Source organism: Pseudonaja textilis, chromosome 5 (assembly GCF_049901715.1).
Source record: "Pseudonaja textilis isolate UNSWEBS1 chromosome 5, rPseTex1.2, whole genome shotgun sequence".
In the NCBI taxonomy this organism is placed as follows: Eukaryota; Metazoa; Chordata; class Lepidosauria; order Squamata; family Elapidae; genus Pseudonaja; species Pseudonaja textilis.
In genome coordinates, this window is record NC_141994.1 from 63,387,844 (window position 1) to 63,412,910 (window position 25,067).

At 43.5% G+C, this 25,067-nt stretch overlaps 1 protein-coding gene across 2 annotated transcripts; it reads left to right on the forward strand.

Moving 5' to 3' along the window:
• Positions 1-508: 508 nt before the first annotated feature.
• On the forward strand, positions 509-14,224 carry MGST1 (microsomal glutathione S-transferase 1). Of its 2 annotated transcripts, none has more exons than XM_087935147.1 (4): positions 509-636; positions 8,440-8,576; positions 10,518-10,612; positions 11,823-14,224. In XM_087935147.1, exons 2-4 carry the CDS (start codon positions 8,463-8,465, stop codon positions 12,070-12,072), a joined length of 459 nt encoding a protein of 152 aa, XP_087791273.1. In that variant the 5' UTR covers positions 509-636; positions 8,440-8,462; the 3' UTR covers positions 12,073-14,224. The 2 variants fall into 2 exon arrangements, with proteins under 2 accessions (XP_087791273.1, XP_026569383.1); XM_026713598.2 differs by having other exon boundaries at positions 509-632.
• Positions 14,225-25,067: the final 10,843 nt, after the last annotated feature.

Consider the following 25,067-nt stretch of genomic DNA (forward strand, 5'->3'; position numbering starts at 1 on the left):
AAAGTGCAGTTGCCTCTTGAAAAAGCACCTTTGGGACAACCATGACCCGGAGGGACTGAGAATCTCCGTAGACACTCCTGTTAGGCTTACAGCGGCTCTCTGCACAACACTGTATATTTTAAGCCAGCATAAATGATAATAAACCGAGCCACGACCCAAAAGCTTCCCCGGAGCCTTCAGAAGTTGTGGGTGCTTCATCACTGGAAGGTTTTTTTTAAGAGGAGACTGGACAGTCACTTGTCTCAAATTGTATAGGGTCTCCTGCTTGAGCCAGAGGGGGTCAGACTAGAACACCTCCCAAGGTCCCTTCCAGCTCTATTTCTGATTAAGGAAGCGCGTTAAGCTGCGGGGCCTTGTGGGCGGGCGTTGAAGACGCAAAAAAGCCCTTAGGGTAACACGCGTGTTGCAAACCGCCCTGCCTTGACAGCGGCTGAGAAAGCGCAAGCAACGATTTGCACTTTGCACGTTGCAACACACACACAAGCCGAGAGGGAGGAGCGAGCCCTTTTCCCGCTGCCCGGGCTGAGCAAAAAGTGCGGTTTGGGCGGTCGGGACGTCTTTCCAGCAACCGACGGGTCGGCAGAAGCGAGCGAGGAGAGGTGCAAGGAGCAGAAGCAAGCAGCCCAGCTTGGGTCGGTAAGCAGGGTCTTTCTCTTTGGGCGCGGACTAGAGTGGATCCCTGGGTGGGTGGCTGCAGGGCGCGCGCGTTGAAAATAGGCCCGTTTTTTTTTTTTTTGCAAGGCGCGCGGTTCCTTTCTCCCGCTGCGCCCCGAAGGCCAAGAAGCATTTTGCAAAAGTTGCGTCCCGATTGTTTAACGCACTTGGTGCGCATTCCTACACAGGAGGGTGGCGTGTGTGTGTGCGTGCGTGCGTGCGTGCGTGCGAGAGGGAAAGTGAGTTGAGTGAAAGCTGGGCGGTGTTTCCCTTAAGAGATCAGCGGGGAGTGCAAACCTTTCTCCCCAACGCCTCCCATCTGGGACTGCGGGGGAACCCGCTCGCTTGCACGCTTAGCGACGCGCGCCGATCTGCGGGGCTCTTTGCAAATCCGAAAGCAGCAGCTCTGGTGTGGTCGGGAGGCCAGGGCTGAACTGGGAAGGCCTGCGAGCAGCCTTGACGCAACTCTGACCTGGTTGGCTGAGAATCTCCACGGACTTTGCTCGCAAGCGTTTCAGTCCTCCGATTAGGTAGCAATCCTGGGTGTTGGGGAGCAAACCCTCACCCTGATGGTGTGCTATACAAGTAGTAATCCTTGGCTTTAACGACCACAACGGAGCCCAACTTTTCTGTTGCTAAGTGAGACATTGGTTAAGCGAGGTTTTTTTGCCCCGTTTTACCACCGTTCTTGCCACCATTGTCAAGCGAAATCAGCACAGTTGATAAGTGAGCAACCGTTGTTAAGTAAATCTGGCTTCCCCTTTGACTTTGCTTGTCAGAAGGTCGTAAAAAGGGAATCACGTCACCTTGGGACATGGCAAACCGTATGAACCAGTTGCCAAGCATCTGGATTTCAATCACAGGATTGTGGGGAGGCTGCAAAGGTCATAACTGAAAAATGGCCGTAAGTCACATATTTCAGTACCATTGTAATTTTGAACGGTCACTAAATGAACCGTAAGTCGAGGGTTATCTAGTAGGAGAATGAAGCATCTGCATGCAAGCAGCCAAGCTGAGAGAGCACTCAAGACTCCAGGATTCTATTTCACAGCCTGAATCCCTTGATTTGCCGCCTCTCTTCCATTTGGGGAACAGAAGGGCTGTGCAGAAAGCCCTAAGGGTTTGCATCCTAAAATTCATCTCATTGGAGGAATGCACAACTTGGTTCTTGGTTCAGAGTGCAACTCAAATTTAATTACATGACAGTAAATCTGGTATGATTGCAAAATGCAGATGGCATTTATATAGAGATTAAGCAATCAACATACTTTGATTTAAAGCCAAAGGTAAGATTTCACTTAGTGCGGGTGGAAAGAGGTTGAGTTCTCACCCACTTGTAAAACTGGTTCAGCCTTAACTGGTGGTTCACAATTGCTCTGTCCTTGAGTGTAGATACGGGATTGGGGGGTCAAGGCAGTGGGAGTTCATATTTGCACAAGAGGTTAGTTAACTTCTGGCACAAAGCTAGATCCACTGCAAGATGCAACCTGGGATGCAGATTGTGTCACTTGTGGGAATTCAGTTGCAGCCAGGAATAGTGTGAGGATGAAGTAAAAAAGAATTTAAGTTGTTTGAGGAGGAGAAAATGATTACAGGCCACGGGACTTGGCTTCACATTGCCGGAGGAAGCTGAAGAAATCACAAAGTGGCTTTTGTGCAAGATAATTTTCCAGCCAAAAAGTGGAATAGTAGCTTTCTGTTTGGAAACGTTGGGGTTAGCTCAGTGTTAAGTCTTTAAATTCAGGTCATAATCTAAAGCAGGGGTCTTCAAATTTGACAGCTTTGAGACTTGTGGACTTCAACTCCCAGAATTTTTCCTCCAGTCACGTTAGCTCAGGAATTCTGGGAGTTGAAGTCCACGGGTTAAACTTGCCAAGTTTGAAGACCCTTGCTCTAAAGTTTCAGGACAGACTGAGATCAATGGAAGAGATTGGTTTTAAATACCAGAGGAGTATAAATCCAGAAAATAAATACAGTACTTATTTTTTTATTTGATTTCTTTCCACCTGTATTTTTATAAATACAGGTAGTCCTCAATCAATAAACATTCATTTATTGACCATTTGAAGTGGCAATGGCACCGAAAAAAAGTGACTTGACCATTTTTTACACTGATGACCCTTGCAGCATCTCCATGGTCACCTGATCAAAATTTGAACACCTGGCAACTAGTTCATAGTTAGAGCAGTTGCAGTGTCCCTGGGACCATGACCTTTTTGCGACCTTCTGACAAGCAAAGTCACCGGAGTTTGCTTAACAACCATGTTACTAACTTAACAATTCAGCGATTCACTTAATAACCATGGCCAGAATATTTGTAAAATGGCCCAAATTCACTTCACAAATATCTCGCTTAGCAAGAGAAATTTGGGGCTCAATTGTAGTCCAGGACTACCTGTGAGTCAAGGTGGTGAACATTCTTCCACACCTATTTTCTTCACAACTCTGACGCAAGTTGGGCTGAGAGAGACTGGCCCAAAGTTACCCAGGTGGCTTTCATGCCTAAAGTAGGACTAGAACTTACCGTAGTTTTAGCACCTTAGGCCAAGGGTCCCCAAACTTGGCAAGTTTAAGACTCGTGGACCTCAACTCCCAGAATTCCTGAGCTAACATGACTGGAGGAGGAATTCTGCGAGTTGAAGTCCACAAGTCTTAAAGCTGTCATTACCTTGAGTTGGATTCTAACCGTGATTCTTTCCAGGAATTGCTGACTTAGATTTCATGGCCAGTGGAATCTTTGGCTTCTTAATGCCATGATGGATCCCCGTGGCACACCTTTCCTTTTTCAACCAAACCTCTTCACATGGTTGCGGCAGCAATTGAGAAAAGGTGTAAAGTTAGGCCTAGCTTATCCAGGACCACAGAGAAGGAAGAAAACTACTGAGTTGGCTTTGGAGGAGCCACCTGGGAAAGTCACAAGTGGTGATCAAATGATCTGCAGCTGTCATAATTACGTGCCAGTTGGGAACCATCCAAAATTTGATCATGTGACCATAGGGACGTTGCAACGGTTGTAAAAAATCAGAATAGAGCTGGAAGGGACTTTGGAGGTCTTCTAGTCCATCCCCCTGTTCAAGTAGGAGATCCTATATCATTTCAGATAAGAGACTGCCCAGTCTCCTTAAAAACCTCCAGTGGCGAAGCACCCACAACCTCTGAAGGCCAAGCTGGTTAATTGTGCTCACTGTTAGGAAGTTTCATCTCAATTCCACGCTTCTCTCCTTGGTTAGTTTCCATCCATTGTTTCTTGTCCTGTGCTCTGGTGCTTTGGCGAATAGGTTGGCTCCTTCTTTGTGGCAGCCTCTCAAATGCTGGAAAACTGCTATCGCGTCATCCCTAGTCCTTCTTTTTTTTCTAGACTGGTCAAATCCTGGTCAAATCCTTCATATGTTTTAGCCTCCAGGCCTATAATCGTCTCAGTTGCTCTTCTTTGTGCTTCTCCCAAAGTCTCAACATCTTTTTTGTTAATGTGGTGACAAAAATTGGATGCAGGTGTGGTCTTAAGCCAAGGCTTTATAAAGTGCTACAGAAGTTATTTTTTTCCCGATGCTGTTTTAACTTTGAACAGTGGTTAAACAAAAGTGGTTGTAAGTAAATCGAGGAATAACTGTATTTAGTCTCTCTTTCCCCCTACCTCCACAAGGACATGCTAGAGGAGAGGAAAACGTAAGCTTTGCTCCGTTGCAGCATTCTTTATAATGGTTTGACCTTTAGCAAACAGGAAAATACATATTGAGAATGGGTCAGTCTGTAGAGCAAGCAATATTTCGCAGCATTGTTCTCCTACAGTGTCTCTTGTCTGCCTGTAGATGCAATTGCAGTTAAAACTTGGCCAGCATAGGATACAAGTCCATGGATTTAATCCATTGAGCAAGAACTCCGGAATGCAATCTTGACTGTTGCGTTTAGAGGTGAATTTGCTTCCCTCTGTGAACTCCAGAAATGGAATGGGGGGGATGAGTGGGAGATGCTTCCTCCTCTGGGAAAAAAAAATGAAAATGGATGCTTTTAAGCTTGCCTGACCAAAATGAAGGATGTTTCTTACTGACTAGAATCAACTCAAAAAGTTACCAGAGTAGGAGATGAGAGGCGTAAGAAAGAAAAGAAAAGAAAGGAAAAATATTTTGCTATGGAAATCGATTTGTTAAATAATAGCATGCAAAGAGGTTGTACATCCTTTTGATTCAGCACAAATAATTGCTGCAAATGTTTTGTTTGTTTGCATCTCTATGTTCAGGGTTGAGCGGTCTCTCCATTCATTTAGTCATGCCGCTTAATGTTGATCAGCGTGTGCAAAAAACTGCATTTTGTACGGTGTTGGGATTCAGGGGCTGAGTGACAGAGTGCCGATGTTTGAATCAGGCCTCAGTCATGCAAACTGGTGGGATGACTTAGGGGGCAATCTTTCCTCTGCCTATCAACGCATCCTGATCATATTTTGAGCTCTTGGGAGAAAGACCCCAAACCGAGAGTGATGTGCGGTGATTCTTCCAAGCTGAGTTCTTTTTAAAGTTTTGTGTCTGTAGACAGAATTTTGCCAGAATAAGCACTGAATAACCGAATTGGAAGGGACCTTGGAGGTCTTCTAGCCCAACCTCCTGCTCAGGCAGGAGACTGTATACCATTCCAGACAAGTGGTTGTCCAGTCTCTTCTTAAAAACCTCCAGTGATGGAGTGCCTACAACTTCTGAAGGGAAGCTGTTCCACTGGTTAATTGTCCTCACTGTTTGGAAGTGTCTTTTTCTTCATGGTTGCTTCTCTTCTTGATTAGTTTCCATCCATTGTTTCTTGTCCTGCCCTCATGTGCTTTGGACTGGAGAATAGGTTGACCCCTCCGCCGCTTCTTTGTGGCAGGCCTCAAACATTGGAACGCTGTTATCATGTCACTTTTAGTCCTTCTGTTGGAAGTTAAAACCCACCCTCTCCTAGAAAAACAAAATTATTTTAAGATATACTAAAAAGGCGGAATATTTCCCCTAAGAGAAGTAGAAACTCAGAAAGGCAGAAACTCAGCCCCCCCGCCCAACCTTTGTTCAATGGGCCATTAAGTTTATTCTACATAACAAAGATCTACTCCAGGTAGAACCATAATAGGAATTGCCCAATGTCTTTTCATTACATCAACACCCAGCAAGGCTCAACCAAGCCTGGGACTCAGGACAGCCTACAGAGTTGCCCCTGCACGGCCTCCATGGGAGTCTGACAACCAATCAGAATACAAGCTCAAATTCAAATCTCAACAGAGGGCATAAAACCCAGGCACTCTCAGCATCTCTGCTCTTTTTCGCTCCAGGAGCTCCAAGGCATGTGATCCTGTCCATTAATAAATCATCTTTCCTAACAGCCTCCATGTTTCCAGTGTCTTTTTTTCCCCACTTGGAACTGAACCCAGAAGAATATTTCTTCCAACAGTTGCTTTTTCATTAAGCTAGACATACCCAATTCCTGCAACCGTTCTTCATATGTTTTAGCCTCCAGCCCTCTAATCATCTTTTGTTGCTCACTGTTCTGTTTGCATCTGCACGAACTCCCTTTTTACAACGTATAATCTGTGTACTATTAGGGAGGGGCTGCCTTCGCTCTCTTTCTCTCGCAGATCATATCTGGGCTGAGCAGCCTCTTACTCCTCTGGCATGCACCCCCTCCCTCCTCGGAGTCCGCCACATTCCATCACAAATGTACTTGGGTTTTGGAACGGTTGTTCTTGCTGCATGGTATCTGGTTCACCTCTCTTGCTCAATCGTTATGTTTAACTTGGGTTTGGCTTAAGTGAGATAAGGATCAAAAAGTTATTGGGCCAGGACAAAGCTAAATTAGATGTCATTTAATTTTAAATAAGCAAAACTCACAGGATTGGTGTATGAATGTTCAATTATTTTCTGTTTTTTTTCCCCTGTGCGTATAAAAAAACCTGTTTGTAGGTACCTTTTCCGGTTCTGGCTAGTAATCCAAGATAAGTTCCCTTATATCCACCAGGGTGCAGAAGTAGCGATGCAGATAATCCTCAGTCTTACAATCACTTGCTTTTATAGCTATATTTGCACCATCCTGCAGTCACACAACCACAATTTTGGATGTTTTTGCCAGAAACTGGGGTTTTCTTCCTTTTTCCAGCAAAATCACCCTAACAGTGAACAGTGCTTAACCACCATGTTTGCTTAATGATCATAAAAGTTAAAATCAGGCCTGGTTATATGGTAACAGAATAACAGGGACCTTGGAGGTCTTCTAGTCCAGGGGCCGCCAACCTTTTGGACCTCAGGGACCACCAAACTCAGAATTTTAAATCCCGTGGACCAGAGACCCTGGGAAAATCCCCCAAAAGATCTGTAGGAAAATCCTCCACCCTGTTTTCCAATCATTCGTTACTTGGGATCGCAGGGTACCAGCTCCAGCTCTGTTCTCAGTGGGAGAGAGAGAGAGAGAGACTTTTGACAGTATGCAAGGAAAGCAGCAGAAGCTGCAGAAGTTTTTCTCACTCTGTCAGAAATGAGACTTGTCGTGCCGGCGCAGCCTCTTGGAGCAGGATGCCTTGCAGGGTCCCAAAGACTCGTTTCTGGCTGAGTTTGGGGGAGAGAAAGAAAGACTTTTGTTGCTTTCCTTGCGTGCAGCCAAAAGCAGAAGAAAGAAAGAAGTGGAAAGAAGCAGCCCGGTGGCCAGGCCAGGCGTGTGGGGCACGTGGGGCAAGTTCCCCCCTCCACCCTTTCCCCCCTCCCCTCACTTCCTTGTGTTGTTTGCAATGCAAGCAACGTAAGCCTTGTGTTCCTGCGCAGCCTGGATTAAGTGCTTTTGGGGGGGACATTTCTCTGCGAACCATCAAAATTTTATTGCGGACTACCAGTGGTCCCCGGCCCACTGGTTGGCGACCACTGTTTTAGTCCAACCCCCAAGCAGGAAACCTTATACAGGAAGTCCTCGACTTATAACAGTTCTTTTAGTGACTGTTCAAAGTTGCAATATCACGGAAAAAAGTTACATGTCCATTTTTTCACACAACCGTTGCAGCGGTCATATCAAAATCCAGATGTTTGGCCACTGGCTCCTATTTACAACAGTTGCAATGTCCCAGGGCAATGTGATCCCTTATACAACCTTCTGGCAAACAAAGTCAAGGCTCCGACAATCCACCCCCATTCAAATCATGAGTCTAGTTGCATCTCTCAGAGTTTTTTTAGAAAAATCATTTATTATGAGTGAACACGTCGGAGCCAGCCAGCTGACACTAAGACACATCATTCATCTGACCCTTGACCCTGGTCTCCCCCCACCCCCTGGATGTATATTCTCCAATGGGACACATCCATAGCCAAGAATCATCAATCATGCTCTCCAGTAATAATCTTGCATGCCAGAAACTTCGGTCACCTAGCAATTATCTAAGGTATGCATTACTCCCCCCACTCCCTTTCTGCTGACAATGCTAAAAGACAAGATAAATATTTTTGAGTTGACAGTCAATTTATGAAGCTAAATTCAATTTACAACTTAACAACTGCAGTGATTCACTTAACAGCCGTGGCAAAAAAGAGCCGTAAACTGGGGCAAAACTCACGTCACAAATGTATCACTTAGCCACAGAAATTTTGGGCTCAGTTATGGTTGTAAGTTGAGGACAGCCTGTATCATTTCTGACCCAGTGGTTGTCCAATCTCTTCTTGTAAACCTCCAGACTAACACAGTTTATGTCCTTAGATGTACACATATTAGGTCATAATTCAAGGACTACCTGTATCATATCTTGAGTGTTGTACTTGATGCTTTTCTTCCTTTCACTTTGTATTTCAGGTCTTTGGTGGAAACTGGCCAAGATGCATTTATTGGATAATGAAATCACTGTGGCATTTTTGAGATATGCAACCATTCTTATAGTGAAAATGATGCTCATGAGCTCCATCACGGCTTTCTTCCGAATGAGGAAAAAGGTGAGAGACAAAGGTTGGAGTTACGAAAAACAAAGGCGTATAGAGTGAGACTTGTAAGCATGATACTTTGCATAATAAGCCAGGATTGATAGGAGTTGTGCTTTTATGCATCTATACAGGCTAAACCAAGGGCCTTCCAACTTGGCAAGTTTAAGACTTGTGGACTTCAACTCCCAGAATTCCTGAGCTAACATCACTGGAGGAAGAATTATGGAAGTTGAAATCCACAAGTCTTAAAGCTGCTTTGAAGAACCCTGGGCTAAACTATCATATCTTTGGGTTTGTAATTTATTATGGACTAACACTATGTATAAACCAGGCCGCTTGTGTTTTTTTTAAAAAAATAAAGCATATTTCAAAATAACAGATTTCTTTATTCTATTTACCACCACAATAGAATCATGACTCTTGGGGAGTGTAATATAAATGGAATAATTTTTTTAAATAACTAAAATAAGACAAATCAAGCATCCACAGTAGATTCATTTCTATTGGCATCCTTCTTAGTGATGTTAATTATGGTAGTAATAACCAAAGATCTTAAAAAGGATTAGGACGCAATAGGAATGGGTAGAATTTCAGTTTGTCAGTTACAAAAAATAGCAATACTAAGGATAGTGCATATGTTTACGGTCCTCCAGGTATGAATGTAATGACCTGAGGATTTGTGGGAGTGAATCTTGTACCTTGATCATGATCACTCCCTCCTTTCATTTATGCATTTGCTAATAGAATGCGAGGCTTGTTAAGTGCACATGAGGTATTTCAGGATGGGGAAGGCCGTGGGGAGGGGCTAGTGATGGAACAGGCCACCTCCCTAAGACCACCCAAGGCCTCCCCAACCCACTGAAATACTGCATGGTCCACATAATTGCTCTCTCCTCCCCAGCCCGATGTGCTGGGTCACTTACCTTGTGAAGATCTAGCAAACAGTCTCCTTTCCAGCTGCGTGCGCCCCTCTGCAGTTCCATTCGGCCCTCCGTGGGCCTCGCCGGGGGGAGGCCAACAGAGGGTCGAATGGAGCCTCAGAGGGCCGGATTTGCCCCTCAGAAGCTCCATTTCGGCTGGCAACCTGCTGGGAGAGGCCTACGAAGGGCGGAATGGAGCTTCAGAGGGCCGGATTCTCCCCTCAGAAGCTCAATTTCAGCTGGCAACCTGCCGGGCGAGGCCCGCAGAGGCCCAAGTGGAACTGCAGAGTGGCGCATATGGCTGGAAGCTTGCTAGATCTTCACAAGGTAAGTGACCCAGTGTGACAGATTGGGGAGGGCAGAGCAATTGTGGGGACCTTGAAGTATTTCAGTGTGTCGGGGAGGCCTTGGGTGGTCTTAGGCAGATTGCCTATTTCCATCACTAAGCCCAACAACAACAACAATAATAATAATAACATAATAATGACAGCAGAATCAACAAGAAACAACTTGAAAAAGTCACCAGATATCAGGACTTGAAAATCGAACTGCAGAGACTCTGGCATAAACTAGTGCAAGTGGTTCCAGTGGTACTCAGCATACTGGGTGGTGTGCCTAAAGACCTAAGCAAGCACTTAAAAGCAATTGGCGCTGACAAGATCACCATTGGTCAGCTGCAGAAGGCCATCTTACTGGGATCTGCTTGCATAATCCGCCGATATTTCACGCAATCCTAAACACTTGGGAAGTGTTCGACTAATGATTTGTGATACGAAACCCAGCATGGATATCTCGTTTGCTGTGTATACTGTCATTTTTGTGTATAATAATAATAATAATAATAATAATAATAATTATTATTATTATTATTATTATTATTATTATTATTATTATTATTATATAGGCATAGTAGTAAGCCAAAAAGTGGCATATCATTTTATTCGATACTGCAGTGCTGATTCTAACCACTGTGCCACCACAGCCGACTCTGGCATGGTACCTTGTCATGTATTCTGCTCATTCTCCCGAATAGGCATTTGTTAATCCTGAAGATACAACATCGTTTGGAAAAGGAGAGAATGCGAAAAAATATCTAAGGACCGATCCTGATGTGGAACGTATACGCAGGTAATTCTGGAGCTTCTTATCCAGGACACACATAAAGAAAAAAATACATACATGAGATGGTAGAGTGTAAGAGGCATGTGTCCACACTTTATTTCAATCACTGGCTTAGAAAAAATACTGATAGCTCCGTCCCTCGGTCCATTAATAACTCTCTTGTTTCTTTGATGATCCTCTGTAGGGGTGAGCAAAATGTTCCGTGACTGTTTGCTTCCACACCCCTGACTCTCCACTCTCTTGGCCGTGTTTATGATGGCCTGTGCTATTGCAACTGTCTCGAGTTTGCATATTTAATTCCCACTGTCAATATGCCTTTGAATTCACAGCAGAAATGGGCAGCAGCATGTATTGGCCATGCTATTCTTCCGCTGCTGATCTCTTGAATACAATTTGCTGCTTCCCCTTTTTGTAGCAAAAAAAAAAAAAATGAATTGGAGGGAAGGATAAATTATCCCAAGGCTGATCCTAGGATCATCTTGTTTCGCTCAAATAGAAAAAAAATGAAGCTCAAGTTTTTATTTGGATATATTTATGACCTCATGAATAGGTGGCCCTTAATCTAGAAGATAAATCAGCCATTTTTCTTTTGAAGATTAATGTGAGTTCAAGAATAGCTGTTAATGTGACCAAATAGGGAAATCCTATGATTGGAACTGTCTTTATGCCAGGACTAGCAAATCTGGGTTGCAAAAACCAACGCCGCCACTAGGTGGTAGCAACAGCTTTTTGTGACCCCCCTAATGGTCATTTGGAATGTTACAGCTCAGATGCAGTGATTCTTTCTGCCCCTTTGCCAATATGCAAAGTTCTCTCCACAATTTTCCCAAGTGTTTGCACAATAGATACGTAGAGTTGTGAGCTACCATATTTTGAGCAAGGGTTCTTCAAGATGTCTCCAAATTAAATGCTGAGGGATGCTTTCAGGTGTCTCCAACGGGGCAGGCCTTGCAATCTCAAATTGAGTTTGGTGCGATTGCCATGTTTCTCAGAGTTGAAAGGCAGATTCTCAGTTGTAGCACGATGTAGACTTGGGCTCCAGCACAAGTCTGAAAGCTCAGAAGACTAAATCTCTGGTCCCAGTCACCGACCTAAATTGGATCCTGCAACATTATCCTGGGACACATATATTGGCTTTCATTCATAAAGACATTTTGTTGGTGCCAAATATGAAGAAGCCTCTAACACTGTGAATCTCCTTTGCTTTTTTCCCTAGAATCCATCTCAACGACCTGGAGAACATTTTTCCATTTATTTTTGCTGGGTTTTTCTACTCTATGAGTGGTGTGAACCTCTCTACTGCTTTGCTGCACTACCGGATTTTTCTTGGTTCTAGGATCTTCCACACCATTGCTTACCTGATACCTCTTCCCCAGCCCAGTAGAGCTTTGGCTTGGATGGCTGGTTACTTAGTCACCTTTTCAATGATATACAGGGTTATAATGATGGCTTTCGTTACGTCTTAGAAAAGAAAGCTAATACTATTTTCAGCCTGTTGTACTTTGCAGGGTGCCTTATCCAGCCAATAGAAGAGAATATATTTAGCTCTGGGTTGAACTGTGGAGTCCTTGGTGCTTTCTGAACTTGTTCGTTTGTTTGCAAATGTCACATTACCCAAATAGGTAACACTATCAGTGCTAGTGAGTGGAGTGTGCTGCTTCTGGTGGGAGTGTGGTTTTCTCCTTGGGTGGTTCCTTGATTCGAGGAACTATCAAGGCCATATGAACGTGACAAATAAATAAATCTGCTTGAATCAAGGAATTATCAAAGGGAAAAACCATAGCCCCACTAAAACTGGCGGGACAGGCTACTGCATATGAATACCCCACACTAGCTAGCATTGATAATGTTACCTAATCGGGTAATGAAACGCCTGCAAACGACCAAGCTCAACAAGCACCAAGGACTCCGTCATTAATTCTTCCTCAGAGAAACTCTTTCCTATCTGCCTCCCAACTTTCCAGTGTATATTTGTGCCTTCTGGGATGTTGGATCTCTCAGCTGCCTTCTGGACCTGACATTTCTGAACTCTTTTTGCCATTATATGCTAAAACTGGTATATGGAGAATCTTTTCCCAAGGAAATGTGTCCCCTGATACTTCCTCTTAAGGAAGCATCACTCAATGATAGCGCAAATACTTTTGTGTCCTAGCCACAACCTCTGTTAGCCTACAAAGTCACATATAAGACAGTGGTTATATTCTTTGTCTCTCCTTGCTTCCTCTCACTCTCAATATGTGAGAAATTCAGTGTGAGTGATTACATGTGAGGCCATTATATACACAAAACATTGGCTGAGGTGATTTCTCTCCACAGTCTTGCCTTTTTTCAACATCACTGAAGCTGGTTGCCTCTTTATCCTCTTGTTGTTGTCTTGTCTAATGCTCATGTTTTCTATTTTCCAAATAAGCTTGCCAGCCGTGACATACACGGGGATAATTTTCTTAGAAAGTGCCGAATGTGGAAGACTGACAATAAAACAGCATTCTCTAACTTAGGCCCATCGTGATAACTTGGGATCATTATCAATGGTTCTGGCTTGATAGTAACAAAAGTTGTAGATGACATTTAGAGAGCTGCAAGCTGGAGAAGATTATTACTAAGAATGGCCGTCCTCTTTGCCCTTCCAGTTAAATCAATTTGATGGCTGGTGACAAAAAAAAAACCAAGGACCAGTTGGATTTCTGATTTGATCCACTAAGTCTGTCTTGGATTTGCTTCCTTGTTTGTTTCAGAGTTATGAGGGAAGGGAAAACGTTCTCCACTTTCCAAGATCTGGAATCTGGCCTACTATAAGAGATGGTAGAATCCCTTTTCTGGAGTATTAATTTTTCTAGGATATTAATTCTTTAGCTTGTCATTTTTGAGATACTGCATTATCTCTGTAATAAATGCAGAACATATGAGAAGCAAATATGGCTTACTCAATGGTACATCTTGAGTGGCTGAGGTACAGTCTTCCAGATGGCCTTGGAATACAACTCCTTTCGTCCCTGGTGTTTAACTGTGCTAACTGATGAATATTGGAAGTTCAGCAATATCCATACATTTTAGTAGGTCTGGGAAGTTAACAAGTGCATTTGAAACTCACAAAACATCTTAGTTAACAGCTCTTTAGCCCTGTTAACTTCTCATCTTCATCCTGAGTTGAGTTCTTGTTTGGTTCCTGAATAGTAAATTTGAGCCTATGGTTCTGAATAATAGTTCTACAACATCTGAAGAGCCATGGATTTTCCACCCCATTCTATGTTTTAGGTGCACAAGGCCAGAGGCTAAAAGTTCTAGACCAATTCACAGAATTTGCACAGAGTGGATGTGCTTTGAATGTTTCACCAAGTTTGACGTTCCTCGTGTTCTGTCAGCATTCCAAATACTTGGGTTAAATTGAAGCTGGTTTCTGTTCCTGTCTATGTTTGTTAAGGTTTGAACCTTGTGAGCAACTTCCTTTTTTCCTCCTTTTCTCCTTCACATATTGTCTTAGCTCACGTGAGCTTTACGGTTTTTAATGTGCACTCTCTTTTGAGAGCATATGTGAATAGTAATTTTCTACATATGCTATTTTGGGATGTATCTTTTTGAAGCATAAATAATAAAGACAACAGCAGGGGAAAAAAAAAAGTATGTTGGAATTTTTGTGGCTGTTTCTTTTTTCCTCCTCAACTACAGTCAGCAAATAAGATGTCACAAAGAATCAGGGACTCAGAGCATCAAGTTCTTTGAAGAATATTTACCTTCATAATAAGATACTTCAAGCAATGCCAGTCCTTGTTGTAAAAAAGACTTTGATACAAATAGGTGTTTTAACCAAGTGCTGGAGTAAATGGAGTAAAACCGGGAATGAAATTTCTCTTAGTCTAATGTAACCTATACAGAGGAGAATATTTTTAAGTGGCCCTACACTGTCTCTTAGCAGTTGTAGTTTTTATTTTCTTATAAAACAGAAAAGGTGATTGGATCCTTCAAATCTAAATCTTAAAAGAATAATACATGGCCAGAAGTTTATATGTGTACTAGGAATGGGTAACCAAATTTAGCTGTCCTGACAACATGAAAATCAAGGATAAAACCGGGGTGAGGGGGCACTTTTTTTGGCATAGCAAGATTGATAAGGAGTCATGTTCTCTGACTTTTTAGAAAATACAAACTCTTCATCAGGTCCCAAAACAGGAATTCTAAGAGTAAGCAATAAAACACAACGAGCAACATAACACAACCCATGGACTACATTATTTTCAAGAATAGAGCGTGACGATGTGGCCAAATGCTTACAAGTCAAGTATAGTATAATTAGTCCTTGACTTCTGATCAAAATGGGGACCAGAATGTCCATTGCTAAATGACACCGCTGTAAAGTGTGACATCGCATCACTGCATTGCTTAGTGACCGCAATCCCTGCAGTCCTTAGCACCATCGTAACTCCAGATGCATGGGTTGTTAAGCAGAAGTGAACAGTGTCCCAAGTAAGGAACATGAGGTTGGGAACCTTGAGATTCCTGGGCAGGCTACAAATGAGTTAGAACTGAATAAAATATACTTTTACTGCAACTCTCACTAAAGCAACATGTTAATGCACTTTGACCATATGGCATATTGCCTTATCTTACTATTCTGGCATTAAAAGATAGTTCAAAGGCTGAGAAGGCACAACCTTTGGTATCTGCCACGTAAGCCTCCTTCCAAAATCACACAATTCTTTTTTTTACATTAATCCAGACTTGGTAGATCCCAATTCTTCATAAATGGAAGGATAGCGTATACGTTAAATAAATAGACTAATTCCAACATTTTTGAATATATACAGTTTTAAAGTTAACATTTGAATTCATATACTTCCACCTTCACCTTTGGGACAACCATGACCTGCATGACAGAATGTCCATAGAGTTTAACTTCTGTGTCCTCTACCAGTGTCTGGAATTTGTGGGAATTGGGGGGAACAAATGGGTTTAATCCTGTTGGGACCATGTGGCTGTAGATTTGGGACCTCTTGGATCTCTGTGATTTCTGTCTTCAGTCTTGGAAGGAATTGGCCTTCCTTCTTTGAGACTGATTATAATCGGGGTCAACTTCGACTTGCAGCTCCTGTTCAGTTGTGGCCAAGAGAACCTTTGCACCTTCATGCGGTGCTCTGGTGACATCCATTCCTGGATCAGGCACTCTTCCAGCATGACGTCATGGAGTGTTGTTACCTTCCCACTGAAGTACCTACTGTGTTTCCCCGAAAATAAGACCAAAAGATGCATTAGGGTTTATTTTTGGGAAAATGTGTCCATATGGCTAAATGTGTCTGTCTGGCTGACAATCTTAACTGGGTTTTATTTTTGCAGGGGGGATGGGGGGTTGTAGGACTTATATTACGAGTATCCTGAAAAATCATAGAGCTTATTTTCCAGTTGGGTCTTATTTTCGGGGAAACACGGTATTTACCTATTTGCATTTGCTCCACTTTTAAGTGGTGCGGTGGCCTAAAAGTGGAGCTCTCGCCTCACAGTCAGGAGCCTGTGAGTACGATCCTAGGTAAAGGCAGATATTTCTCTCTGGGCACAATGAGAATTTATCTACTGAATAAAATTCCGCATTGGTGACAGGAAGGGCATCTGGCCAGTAAACAGTCTCTGCTCCATTCAGTTGCCCAGACTCCACACAAGGGATTATGGGGTCATAAAAAGGAGATGATGATGATTTGTATGCTTTTAAAACTAGGGTGGCAGGAGTTGGGGCAAGGACAGGAGCTCACCCCAAGATTTGAAGCTTGAGTTTCAAATCTGGGTTGCTGACTTAGCCTCTTAGCCCCTGAGCCATAGCACTGCCCCGATCCCTTCAAACCCAACGTGAAAACCTTGATCCAGGGGTCCGGAGGCTCTCCTTCCCCATCCAGGCTCAAACAGGCTCCAGATTCTGGGATAGCACTTGGACAACTTCACCTGCATTATTGAGATATAAAATTGGGTGCTATGCCCATACTCAAGACAATGGATGGCGACACTCAGTACTCTGTAGACATTAAACAGGAGGGGGAAGAGAGAGTCAACTGCACAAGTCAAGGAGAGATCCAAACTAGAACCAAGGAGAAATTTCCTGACAGGGAGAGCAATGAGCCAGTGGAACACCTGGCCTCCAGGAGTTGTGGGTGCCACATCACTGGAGGCTTTTAAGAAGAGACTAGACAGCCATTTGTCTAGAAGGGTATAGGATGGGTCTGCAACCTGCGGCTCTGGAGCTACATGCGGCTCTTTCAGCCCTCTGCTGCAGCTCCCTGTTGGCTGATATCACCAATGGCTGGCCCCTCCCCTCTTCTCTCCGTTACTCCTCGCCTGGCCCGAGAAGGTAAGGGTGATGACGGGGGATGTAGACTCGCTCCATGTTCCGACCCAAACCTGGTTCCAAGAGAGCAAACACAAGACAAAGGCAGCAGCACAACCTTTTAATGTTTCATCTATGAATCCTGTTTCTTCACAGATAAAAGGCTGCTTCCAACTAATTAGCTCCGACAAGAAAGAGCCTTGCCAAGTTTTTGCGAGGCTGCCAGAAAGAACCATATAAGAAATAGTTTACAACACAGGAGTCTTCAAATACCAACTGTAATGTCCACGAGGCTGAGTTTCAGAACATCTTTGCTTCCTACAAAGAACATTTGCTTCACAGCTGGCTTTTATCTTCTTGAAAGGGTGGCCATTACCTTGCAGCCTTACTCCTGAGTCGCCTGTGTTGCAGCTGCTCTTTCCTGTGAGCAATCCTGCTTGCACGCGCACTTGGCACAAGTTCCTCAGAAACCTCATCGCTGCCGCCAGCCCCCACAATCTCTGAAGGCAGCAGTCCACTCCCTAATGGTCCTGGCTCGTCATCTGAGTCCTCACTCTCCTCAGCCGTCCACACCTGCTGACGGCTAAACACAACGCTCCATATTCCAGAGGTGACTGGGTGGGAGCTAATGACAGCCAGTTGGCCACGCCCACCCAGTCACACCGGTGGTTAAATTATTGGCTCCCGGTGTTTTCTGTGAGAAATGGGTCCAAATGGCTCTTTTGAGTGATTGAGGTTGCAGACCCCCGGAATAGGATCTTTTGCTAGTTTAGACTAGAAAACCTCCAAGGCCCCTTACAACTCTTGTTGCTCATGTGAGGGGCTGCACCATGATGTCTCCTGTCACCAATGATTATCACTAAACATTGAGATGGATGCAAGTCCCTGCAGCACAGTGCCCCCTGCTCCTCTTCCCCCTCCCCCCTTGCTTAGGTGACATGCATATTAAAAGGCCAGCCTATGAGTAGGGACTGTCTGGCCCTTTATATTTGTAAGCCTCTGAACATTTTGGGGGGTAACAAGCACATTAAAAAAAAACATGCAGAGGACATACCTCCATGCAAAACACAAAGGGTGTCTAATGCAAAGCTGTTTTTCAGACTAAATTGCTTTCTTTTTATTGCCAAATTTTATTGGGCTGCTCAAAAATTGTGTTGTTTTCCATTGTTCCTAAACACGGCAGAACGGCTGCCGATTCTCCTTCGGTTTTAAAAACTCCGATGGCTACTTTTTTTTTTTTTGTTAAATGATTGAGAGCTGCCACTAGATGTCTCTCTTTGGCTTTTTGTGTTTTGCAGACACAGAAGCCGCCTATATCCAGATTGCCTGAGTAAAATAGATTTTGGTTTCCATTTCGGCATCTAGAAAATCGAGGTTTTGGACAATGGAATAACGTGGCTCAAGTTGTTCCAGAAATTGCAATTCGTAAAAGAAGAACGAAGGAGACTAGAAATATTTTGAGAGAATATAGAAGCTATTGCTGGTTGTGGTAGGGACACATTTTGGCACGTGAAACTATCACAAAAGTCAAGCCAGAGGACATTTTAGGAGTTCCAAGTCCCCCTACCACTAGAAGACATCACGATGGAGAAGGCTGTACAAGTGGTCAACTTACAGCCATTCGTTTAGTGCCCTTTTGAAGTTACAATGCTACCTTAAAAGTGATTTATGACTAGTCTTTGCACTTATGGCTGCCACATCCACATGGTCACACTGTTTAAATTTGAGCGCTTGGCAACCTGTAGGCATTTATGATGGTTGCAGCATCCCACGTCATTGCCATTTGGAGGCCTTCCCAGCCAGCTTCCCACAAGCGAACTCAATGGAGGAAGTCCATCCTTTAAGGGTTTCGCTTAATGACTGCAGTGATCCGGTTAACAACCATGTCAAACAAAGATCCGTAAAATCAAGCACAACCTAGTAAGCAACCCCTTAGCCATGGAAATTCTGGTCCCAACCAGAGATGGTATTCAGCAGGTTCTGACCAGTTCTGGAGAAATGGTAGCGGAAATTTTGAGTAGTTTGGAGAACCGGCAAATACCACCCCTGACTGGCCCCACCCCCATCTATTCTCTGCCTCCTGAGTCCCAGCTGATTGGCTGGGTCTTCTTTTGTTGCCCTGTACAGGAAAATGGAACTGGAAAGCAGGTTAGTGGGGTGGGGAGGGAATGGGGATTTTGCAGTATCCTTCCCCTGCCACGCCCACCAAGCCACGTCCACAGAACCGATAGTAAAAAAATTTTGAACCCCAACACTGGCCTCAACACCTGGACTATCTGTCCATTGTTTAAAGAAGCAGATGTTTCTTCCCCCTCCTTTTTTTTTTTTAAGCAATTCATGAATTTCTGAATCTTATAAAGGAGAATATTTGTAGCTCTTGGTTGAACTGTGGGGTCCTTGGTGCTCTTTGCGGTTAGTGGTTTTCATACTGATGTTTCATTACCAAACTGATGTTACCTAAATGAGTAATGAAACATCTGCAACAGGGGTGTCAAACTCACAAGGACACATTGTCATCACGTGACGTATTGCAAATTTTCCACCACCCCCTTTGCTAAACTGGGGTTGGGCGTGGCTAGCGCATGATGCATCCGGACTTCTGGCCGTGAGTTGGACACCCCTGATCTGCAAGAAAACCGCCAAGCTCAGAGAGCACAAAGAACACCACCAGCCAAATATTCTCCAAAGAGCCTAGAAACACTTCATGACTTCAGTAATACTCCAAACAGTCATACAACCGGTGCAATTTTGAACAGCGGGTGTTATGAGCAAAACATCTGGGCCTCAAACACTGTCTCCCATGATTTTTGTTGTCTTTTTGGGATCATCTGAGAGGAAGGGTGATTACTGATAGCTCCTGGATCCCAGATTACAATGTAATCTGGATGTAATCTGGATCCCAGATTACATCCCAGTCCTAGATTTATAACCGCAATTTATGTTGTTAAGCGAGATACTTGTTAAATGAATTTTGCCCCATTTTACGATCTTTCTGGCCACAGTTGTTAAGTGAATCACTGCAGTAGTGGGACTTGGAGCTCCTAAAATGCCCTCTGGCTCGACTTTTGTGACAGCGTCATGTGCCAAAATTGAGAAAATTGGCTCAGATGCTTGGCAACGGGTTCATATTTATGATGGATGATGCTGGGTCCCAAGGTCATGTGATCACCTTTTGCGACCTTCTGAAAGCAAAGTCAATGGGGAAGCCAGATTTGCTCAACAACTGGGTTACTACAGAGACGTGGTGGTGCAGTGATTAGAATGCAGTACTTCAGGCTAACTCGCTGCTCACTATTGCAAACTAATTCTGCCAACTGCCAGGAGTTCGATTCTGACTGGTTGAGGTTGACTCAATCAGCAATAGCTCTATGTCATGCCCCCATCGGAGTCTGAATCCTTGGAGGAAGATGAACACCTGTCAGGGAGCAGGAGAGTGGCTCCGTTGTCTGTGGAGGAAACTGGGGAAGGGCAAATTCAGGCTGGATAGAGCAGGGAAGAGATAGAACAAGAGAGGTGTGTCTCAGAGGAAGACCAAGGCCCACCCCCTCTTCATCCTAGGGCACGCCAAGAAGAATGAAGGAAGAAAGGGTCCTGATTCCCTTTACAAGGCACACCTGGGAAGGGAGTTTAAAGGAGAACCAGTTGGGTGGTGGTGGTAGTGGGAACAAACATTGAGTTTATCTTATGTTGGCTGCTGTTATGTGAGTTCCTGGCTTCCTTCCAACTGGTTTGATTTACTGCCTATTCACTTCTGGAACTCCTTATCTTGCCTTGCCAGATTTATTACCTTATCTTGTCTTGCTGAATTCATAGTTTAAAGTTTTCTGTTTACAATGTTTTGGACTGGAATATCTGCAGCCAAAGGCTGTTGCAGGTTCCTGGGAGAGTTTTTCTCCATACTGGAAGGTAACGGGGACAATGGGGGCAAAGTTGGAGCTAATAAAAGGGACCTCTACTTATTATCTGGTTGGGTTGCCTTTGTGCCAGGCCCCAGGTCATCACAGCTTTGTATTTTCTCAACTTTTAAAGTTAGCAATAGCAATAGCGCTTAGACTTATATACTGCTTCATAATGCTTTGCAATCCTCTGTAAGTGGTTTACAGAGTTAGCCAAAAATCTGGGTCCTCATTTTACTGACCCCGGAAGGATGGAAGGTTGAGTCCACCTCAACCAGTCAGAATCGAACTCCTGGCAGTTGGCAGAATTAGTTTGCAATAGCAAGCAGCGAGTTAGCCTGAAGTACTGCATTCTAATCACTGCACCACCATGTCTCAGTTGTTGAGCAAATCTGGCTTCCCCATTGACTTTGCTTTCAGAAGGTTGCAAAAGGTGATCACATGACCTTGGGACACAGCATCATCCATCATAAATATGAACCCGTTGCCAAGCATCTGAATTTTAGTCACATGTTTATGGGGAAGCTGCAAAGGTTGTAACTGTAAAAAATGATCATAAGCCACGTTTTCCGATCCTGTTGCAACTTTGAACGGTCGCCATATGACCTGTTGTAGGTCGAGGACTACCTGTACGGACAAGTGGACTCAGCAATAGAGAGTCCATTTTGCACAACCTGGTGTTGAACTCGCTAATGATGCCACTCCTTTTAAAGTCCTGTTTCTCATTTGCACACTGCAGCACATCCCTATTTGTATTTCATCTCCTTTGCCTGCTACTTTATCTCTGTCCTCCCTTCCCAAGTAGCAACCCAAGGGACAACGTTTTTAATCATTGGCGGTTCCTATCAGAACTTTCTCACATGTATTTAGCATTACTTTGCTTTGAGGCAGGGACATATGGAAAAGTTATTTTTAATTCTCACGGTGAGGCTCAATTACTTAAAAGGCATTTTATTCCCATCTGCCTGGAAATAAAGCATTTCAAAATCTCCTCTATTTTCACAGCAGAGGAGAACGAGAGTCTTCCAAACTGTGTCTCTAATTTGTTTGGGGTTTTGAAAAACTTTGTTTCCATCACTGACCCTCCCAGAAAAACTTCTTGCTGCCTAAAGTAGGGAACATGAGGGGGTCTCCCCTCGCCCCCCCAATTTCTCTTGCAGAGAACCCAACTGTACTTCTATGGACTCAAGACAGTTTGGGGGACGGCAATGTATGCCGAGTATTAAAATCTGGGTCCTAGGCTCCAGGTTTATGAAGGGTTCCATCTCTGGACTGCAGAATAGAATAGAATTAGAGTAGAGTAGAATAGTAGGGTAGGGTAGAGTAGAGTATAGAGTAGAGTGAAGTGAGGTAGAATAAAGTAGAGTAGAGTAGGGTAGGGTAGCATATAGAGTAGGGTATAGAATAGAGTAGGGTAGGGTAGAATATAGAGTAGAGTATAGCAAAGAGTAGAAATAATAGAATAGAGTAGACTAGAGTAGAATGGAATGGAATGGAATGGAATGGAATGGAATAGAATAGAATAGAATAGAATAGAATAGAATAGAATAGAATAGAGTAGAATAGAATAGAATAGAATAGAATAGAATAGAATAGTAACTTTATTGTCACATTGAATTGTACACTAATCGACATACATTAAAATGAAATTTTGTTTCATACAGCTCTCAAAGGGTCACCACCTCCAATATACACTACATGAACATGACAAAACAAATAAATAAATACAAAATTATATATATACCCACTTATACTATATGACACAGAGAAACAACACAATGTAGTTCAGATGTATACATGTACATGTCAAGAAAAACAAATCTTGTGAGTTTACCAGATGGATGGCCCAGGGAACAAAGCTGTCACAGAATCGGATAGTCCTGCTAGAAACTGTGCTAGCAATTATCAATGTCTTCCTTGGCTACTGTGTACAGGTTGAATTACAACTATTTGCTTAGTGACTGTTTGAAGTTACAGCTGCACTGAATAAAGTGACTGATGACGATTTTTCACATTATGACTCTTGCACCATCCCCATGGTTCCCTGATCAAAATTCAGAGGCTTGGCTGACAAGGAAATTCTAGGTGTTGAGACCCACAAGTCTTAGATTAGACACCCTTCACTAGACCAAGGGAGTTCTGGGAGTTGAGACCCACAAGACAAGATTAGACACCCTTCACTAGACCATTTCAAATAGTGGAGCAGACTTCCATTGGTGGGACTCAATGAAACATTTCTCATTGCTCTTTCTCTAAAAAACACACTTTGACGAAGGGATGGCATTACATGCAAGAAGTTGGGATGAAACGGAAGAATTCCAGAAACTGCAGATGTCTTCAGGGTTGTGCAATGAATGTCACGCTCCACCTGTGAGCATTTGATAAATATTTCTTCTCCTCTGAAAGGAATTTCAAAAGCAAATCTCTTGAAGAAGTAGAAGATGAGAATGGGGAACCTTGAAAAAAACTCTCCTTCCTTCCAGCCATTCTGTTGGGATGGTTGTTTCTGGCCCGAAACTTAGCATAGTTCCAGTGGTGGAAAGTCCTGGGTTTTCCATGAGGTTCCCATTTCTGTCTGCCATCTTGGCAATCACTGCTGTTGCTAGAAATTAAACATGTGCTTAAATGCTTTGATGAACAGCTACTGGAGCGCTTCAGCTTCTCTCTTTATTACTCACTTTGAGTATTGGTGACACATACGCTCCTTTACAAGCCTACCCTTGTAGTAATTTTCTTAATGAGAATGGCAATTGGAAGGAACATTTTGTACAAAAAAAGAAAATGACACACAAGTGCTCCTCTTTATGTCCCCCTCCTCCTTCTCCCGCTTTTCATTATTCACAATCAAAAGGAAGAATTAGCTTTCAGAGCGATCTCACCAAAAAGGGGTTATCACTTTGAAAGAAGCACTTCTGGTGCTAAGAAAAAGAAACAGGGGAGGAGGGTTAGAAATGAATCGAGAGGCTCACACGGGCTTACAGAGGGCGGACAGGAACTGCATTATGAAAAATTATGAGCAGACAACTCTCTGGGACAACATATAATTTTATTAGAAAAGACAGGGAGAATTTGTGTCCGGAACATAAATCTGCACTTTGTGTAAATTCTTGAAATTGGGCCCTTTCAGGTGTGATGATGTTGTAAAATGCTAGAACCTTTCCCCCAAAAAAAGTTGTATGCTGTGCCTAGCACATGATTCTAACTCAACGGAAGACATGGTAAAAAAGAAGTTATAGGCACAGCTTCTTCCTCCTTGAGGAAGCCATGGTTTGTTGAGTAAATCCTAATTAACCATATCATCCTCTTTTAGTGACCCCACAATCCCTTATGGGGTGGAGTCTAGGCAACTGAATAGAGCTAAGTCTTTACTGACCAGATGCCCTTCCTGTTGCCAATGTGGAGGTTTTTTTCAGCAGATGAATTCTCAGTTTGCTAAATCAAACTCAGACAAATGCATTACGTTGTCTTTTTTTGTGTGTGTATTAAGCTACCCGTTGGGAAAAACCTTTGGAGACAGGCCAAGAGGCGCTGCTTAGGGAATGGGCAAAGAAGAGACTGCATTGCCTACAATTGGATAGTGAGTAGGGTCAAAGTCTCAGAAGAAACTTCCTAGATTCTCAGGCTATAAAGGAGAGATAGTGGAGAATTGTATTTTCAGACTTGCAAGAATCTGTTAATATAGCTTTAGCTCATCTGGTTCTGTTTCCTGTCTTTTTCTGCCTGGTAAGCCGTGGACTGGCTTAAATATTCTGGAATCTGAAGAAGGACAGCAGTTGATAGATAGAACATAGCTGGACTCTAGCAATCCATGTGAATGTCTTTGGGTTGGAAAAGACTGTTCTAGCTCATAGTAAGTGTCAGGGCTGCCTCTCTTTAACCCCTAGGAAAGACAAGCCCGTGGCTCCATAGATTTAGATAACAGGTACCTTTACTAGGAAAGAACTGAACACAGCAGAAGTCAGACAAGACCTGAAGCAAAAAAAACCACGAAGAAGCAAATTGAAACAATCCCTAGAACACACACACCCTTGTAGTTAGGCAACCAAAGTTCAGTCATTGTCCAGAAGATGTTTTGGGAAAGTCTCTGATTCAGGTGCACTGTCGCTCCCTTCTACATACCAAAGCTAGAAAAATTGACCTTGAAGATAATAAACAAAGTCCAAGCTGGCATTTGCAAAAGCTTCATGAAAAATTTCCACTGTCTCCACCTGCAAACTCCTCCCCCTTCCCATGGCAGCTGTCAACAAGCTGGCAAACAAGC